Source organism: Gavialis gangeticus, unplaced genomic scaffold (genome assembly GCF_001723915.1).
Source record: "Gavialis gangeticus isolate Ggan-Ray unplaced genomic scaffold, GavGan_comp1, whole genome shotgun sequence".
NCBI classification, from domain to species: Eukaryota; Metazoa; Chordata; order Crocodylia; family Gavialidae; genus Gavialis; species Gavialis gangeticus.
Genome location: NW_017729027.1, coordinates 6879145 through 6884969, shown reverse-complemented (window position 1 = coordinate 6884969; position 5825 = coordinate 6879145). Strand labels below are relative to the sequence as shown.

The 5825-nt window shown below is 39.3% G+C and overlaps 1 protein-coding gene across 2 annotated transcripts in view; it reads right to left on the bottom strand.

Annotated features, from left to right (window-relative positions):
• ME1 (malic enzyme 1) overlaps window positions 1-5825 on the bottom strand; it is a 321897-nt gene that overhangs the window by 27617 nt on the left and 288455 nt on the right. For both annotated transcript variants that reach the window (XM_019520424.1, XM_019520423.1), the window contains 2 exons: window positions 3274-3379; window positions 242-384 (listed from right to left, as the gene is read on the bottom strand). In XM_019520424.1, coding sequence (XP_019375969.1) covers window positions 242-384; window positions 3274-3379 — 249 coding nt within the window. The remainder of the gene's footprint in view (window positions 1-241; window positions 385-3273; window positions 3380-5825) is intronic.

The following is a 5825-nucleotide window of genomic DNA, read 5'->3' as shown; positions in this document are numbered from 1 at the left end:
ATTGAAAATATTTTTTCAACATTCCTGAATTATAACTTAAACCAAACTAAGGGGTTTTTGTTTGACTGGTTTTGATAAAATTCTCTCTCTTGCCATGTTGCATAGATATTTCCAGAGGAAATAAGTTGTTTACAATTTTGCCCTTCTAATTTCCTGTACAACAAATTTGTTTTAAAATAAATATAACAATCGATTATTATCCTCTAATCCACTTATATATTGATTGACCTTCTCCCATTACCTGTGTTACTTGATAGCACTGTTCAGCAGAGCACTCTGCTTTGCTGGTTGGATTGCTGAGAGCAAAAATGATAGGCCGTTTGTTGAAGGATGCCATATCTTTGAGAATTTCTTTTGTAAAAGCACCACCAATTGCAGCAACTCCTAAACAAGATGATAACAAGGAAAGATAAATGTCGGGAATTAATTTGTTCAAGATAAATATATGGAATAACATTTCTTTTACTGTAACTTCTCAGTTAAAAAGTAAACAGTTTGTGTTTTTCTATGTTAGTAAAAAACCAAAAAGAACATTGTTTACATGAGAATCCTATATCTATTAGTGCAGAAGATTCAAATATTAGTTAATATTTGAAAACCTCTTTGGATAAATTTGAACAATGCAATACCATGTAAAATAATTTAAAAGGCTTTTCTATCCCTGTCACCACTACAGACAGCAGCTAAATATGTTTAAATGCCTTGTACTTAATTTAGTGCAAAGGCTATTGTGCTAGCCAGCACACTGATGAGCAGGAATTGCTGAGGAAAGGCCTCACCCTCTACAGTAGCCAGCAAGACTTCCGCAGACAATATTGCATTTGCATCCTTTTCAAGAGGGATGCAGGATCAGAATTCCTTTGCATGTCAGGGAACTCAAGTAGCTTGAGGTGAATTGGTTCAAGAAGTGCCATCCACATCAGTGAGGTTCAGTCATCATCCCCAATACAAGGCAGATCTTGTAAAGCAGGGTTGTCCGGCTGGTGACCTGCAGACCACATGCAGCCACAAGAAATTAACATGTGACCTGTGGGCCCCAGTGGATGGCTCTCCTGCTGCCACTCAGTGGTGGAGGGCTGGGGGTGTGTACACCATCACAGCCCAGGCAGTGGGAGATGGGGAGGGAGGGGGGCATGCACAACTGGCACAGCCTGTACAACAAGGGGCAAAGAAGCCACTTGAGTGACAAGGGGATTCCAGGGATCTGTGCAGCCTGGGTATGGTGGGCTGCATGTTGCTGGTGCAGTCTGCACAGCAGAGGGAGATCCTGGGGGTTGGAGCACCCCTGCAGCATACCATACACTAGCACCATGGCTGGCCCCAGCCATGCTAAAGTTGGATGTCTTTATTATAAATCACAATCCAGTCAAATTTCTCCTTTCACTTTTGTCAGATCCTTTTACATAAAATAGAATAGAGCTGGCATACATGATCTGACACAGTGCAGTGCCAGAGAACAGGATGCACTCACTGCTCTACTGCCATGTACAAAAGACTGGAAGGTTTCTAAAAGATATTTATCTATTCATGTAGAGATTGTTCTATTTTCTGAACAACAAATGAGCCAATTCCTCAGCTGGAGCATATCACTGTAGTCCCAATTATGTCAAAGTTGATTATATCTGACTCATTACTTGTTCTCAGATTTTAACTTGCAATCCTCTACCTTTCATGCAAGGACCAGGACTGTTGGATGCAGAAGTTCCTTTAGGCAACCTATTCTATATGTAGATACAGTGAGCAGTTTGGAGACTTGGCACATTCATAATTTTGACACAAACTAAATGTTGGCCTGTTCAGTCTCAAATTTTTAATCTCTTTTTAAAAATATCTTTCTAGATAACTAATGCTAGGAATGCAGATTCCAATCCACGAAGTTAAAAAAAAGTGTGGGAAAGATAATTTTATTGATCCTTATTGACTACTATTTTTCCCTCTTACAAAAATCTTAGTTTCTTGCATTTCATTGGTAAGAGCAAGGCATTTTTTTCCTAAGTAGTGTCCAGCAAAACTCCATATATGGCATTTGTTGAGACTGAATTAAGTGAAACCTTAGGAAAAATATTAGTCAATGTAGTGCCCTCTTGACCCCACTTATCCAGGGAAGAGTTTTGAGCTATTAGTCATCCAAACAAAAAAAAATGTCAATTTGACCTATGTTTCCATTAAGAATGCCTTACCCAAGAGAGATGAAAATGGCCTCTGAATAAAAGCCATGTACATGCAAATACTAACATGTCATACCATCTATAGTACCTTAATCTGTGGATATATATAGTACTATAGTATATAGCTATCCAGATACTTTCATTTGGATGCTTTTAATCTTCAGTTTACCTAGGTATTTCATCAAATTTCTCTAAAGAGATTTTCAACCACTTGGCATTTGAATTGAAGTCCTGCATGTAAATATGGAATGTCTCTTTGGCAGGCACTTGGATTGCTGGAAAAACTGTAATTTTGAACACACAAATGTTATTTGAAAAATTGAACAATATTTTGCCGCAGGCCTCCATCCGACTCTGTGAGCAAAGATAAGCAAATTATTCGGACAACTAAGTCTCATCTATCTGACTCATAATCAGTGCTAAGTTAAATTGTCAAAAAGATTTCAAATAGTCAGTACTCATTATGAAGTCAAAAATTTTTCATTTTCATGATAGATGGCAGTCATACATGTATAAATTTTCCAACATTTAAGATTTAGCAATTAGTTTTAATGGATGGATTGATGAATCTTGGTATGTATTTATTCTGTGAAAATTCAAGAACTTTTTTTTTTATTCTTGAAATGGCCAGTAGAAAACTCATTAAGCTGTATGAAGAACTGCACTGATATAAGACAACTATACTGTATACAGAACTTTACTGACATTAAGATCCTTATAAAGGCAAAAATTCTACAAAAGTCAGATCTGCATAAGAGCATACAGCTGGGACCCAAACGTTTCATTTCCTCATTCCAATGTCTGGGGTTAAATATATTACAAAGTCTTTAACACTGGCAAGAATATTAGAATGAAAATGCATTTTCTTCACAGAAGTTCAAGAAAATAGATAATTTAACCTGTAAAATGTGATCTTTAGAATGAAGACATTATTATATGACTTTATTATAATTTAATATTTTCTAAATGTCCATTATGTGCTAGGAGCATTCCAAAAATTAAGGGAAGTTGATCCCTGTTCAGAGGGGTTCATAATCTTCCCTTTAGACAGAATCAAAATTAAAATATCATTGGTTAAAAATGTATAATATAAATAAGAAATCACCTATAAGTACAGATGGTTTTATATCTTTGACAACATCTTCTAGATTTTTCATTTCATCGTGTTTATGGGCAAAACGTTTTTTCTCAGCCGTTAGTGAGGAACGTTCCTAAGTGAACAAAAAACATTTATTTTATTAACTGGGATCATAAGGTTCAGTACGCAAACTTCTGAACACTCCTATTAGGTGTATTAGTGATTCATTCTTATACTCGTTGCTTGGAATTTGGCTGTATTAGCAAACAATGAAGGTTAAAAATGGTTTCTAAATTAGGACCGTATCACACACTTAAAAGAATAACAATCAATAGCTATGTCCAGATGAATGTGCACATGCGTTTCCCCAGAGAACATATTTGTGCTATTGCTAGTTGTCCTCAGGGAACACCACTGCACGCATGCTCTGCTGCGTAGCAAAGTGTCCCGTGTTGGGTAGAGGAGGCTAGGGCCAGCACCTGGGCTGGCTCCAGCAGCCTTACCTGAGGCTCTGGGGACATCCCAGAGCTGCAGCAGTGGCAATCCAGGCATGCAGAGCCTGGCTGACAGCCAGAGTGTGGCTCTGGCTGGCCAGGCTCTGGTTTTGAGTGGCACATGCTGCTGCCATATGCGCTGTGCCACTTTTTGGCACTTTTCTTTTATACCAGGATTTCCCGGTATCTAAATTTGGCTTTGCGCTACAAATGCACAGCACAGAGAACCAAATCATGTGCACAAGGTGCATTTTGCAGAGCCTCAAAAGCCTTTGAGGCACTGCAAAGTGCATGTATGCGCTCATGTGGATGCACCTCATTTGTCCAAATATAAATGCCTCCTTGACTATTCAGTTTTATTTAAAACACAAATATTGGTGCACAGAGGCATTAGCTACTCAAAAATTATGTCATATGTATGAGTCATCATAATTATATTAAATGTTCCAGCTTGCACACTTTGAGAGCAAAAAAGTGAAGCAAAACTCATGCCTTCTTGCAGAGGAGTTAATAGCTGTATTTTCATCCCTTTAAAACTGGATTAATAGAAAGCTTGACCAAGTCAGATAGGATGTATTAGTCTCTTAAACCTATTATATACGTGACAGTTGTGGTCCTCAAGTATTATTACACACACACACACACACACACACACACACACACACACACGTTTCTTTTAAACCAAGATAAAATATTTCTCAACAAGCACAAATATTATAATTTTGCTAGTTACAGAAGTGGTTGGTCTGTGTCAGTTAAGTTTTCATCTGAGGTCTCATCTATATTGGGGATTTCAGGAGTTGCTGGTCTATCACCAGTGTAACTGCATCAGGTAAAAACTCCAGTGCGGACATGGAAATAAGCACTACATGCTGTGATTTTACTGGTACAGTTTACCCTGCCTTTAACTAAGCCTGAAATAATTTGGGAGCTACTGGATACTCTGACTTTAAAAAATTATAGCACATTTTTAGGTGCCTAAATAAAGAAAAATTAACCAAGCCAAGCCATTTAAAATGAGAATTTTTTTTACTGTTTTTATCAAAGTGCCTAGGAGTCCTCATCATGGACCAGAATAAAATTGTATTAGACATTATAAAAACAATAAAAAAGGAAGATGGTTCTTTCCTTGAAAGGCTTAAAAGTAGGGGTGCACTGATAAACATTTTTTGGGATGATACTGATGGCCAATTATTGACTAGCCATATTGACCAATACCAATCTAATTGCCAATATGCCACCTGGCAGCTTGGAGAGCAGCATCCAGCTGGTAAGTCTGTTGGGAAGGAAAGGGAGTGGAGGGTGCAGATCAAGGCCCCCACAGGGAGGGAGGGAGGGGGGGGGGGGCAGGCGCTGCCCAGCCAGGGCAGGGCGGGGTGCAGGACGGAGCCACAGCTCATCTGGATGCAGCATTTATCAGCAACATTATCGGCCATATCAGCCAAAAAAAGCCGACTGCCGATAATGTAAATTTTCCTTTTTTGGTGCCGATGCAATATGAACCGATGTATCAGTGCACCGCTAATTACAAGCCAACTCTAAGGCAAGAGATAAGAGACAGATACAAACAGATGGGGAAATTGTGGAGATAACATCATAAAATGCTTGCAAGAACCTTGACTGCATGGCTAGATTGGATACCATACTTCGCCAACATCTTCCTGACTATACCGTGAAAGTCCCACTAGAGGAAAATTGACGTTGTTTGTCTAAGTTCACACAATATCCTTCCTAGTATAATTCCATTAAAGGGCTAGAAGTTTTACTATAGGCAAGTTTGGTTCATGTATTTTAAAATCGTAGTAGTGGGCTTTCTTTGGCAAGAACTTAAGGCCTTTCACGATCAAATCACCAGATCATTAGATGCAGGGGTAGCAGTGGACATAGTCTTCCTGGACTTCCGGAAGGCTTTTGACACTGTCTCTCACCCCGTTCTCATTAAGAAACTGGGGGGCTGTGGTGTAGACACCCACACAGTCAAATGGGTCGCCAACTGGCTGGAGGGCCGCACCCAAAGGGTGGTAGTGGATGGGTCCTTCTCAACCTGGAAGGACGTGGGCAGTGGGGTTCCGCAGGGCTCGGTCC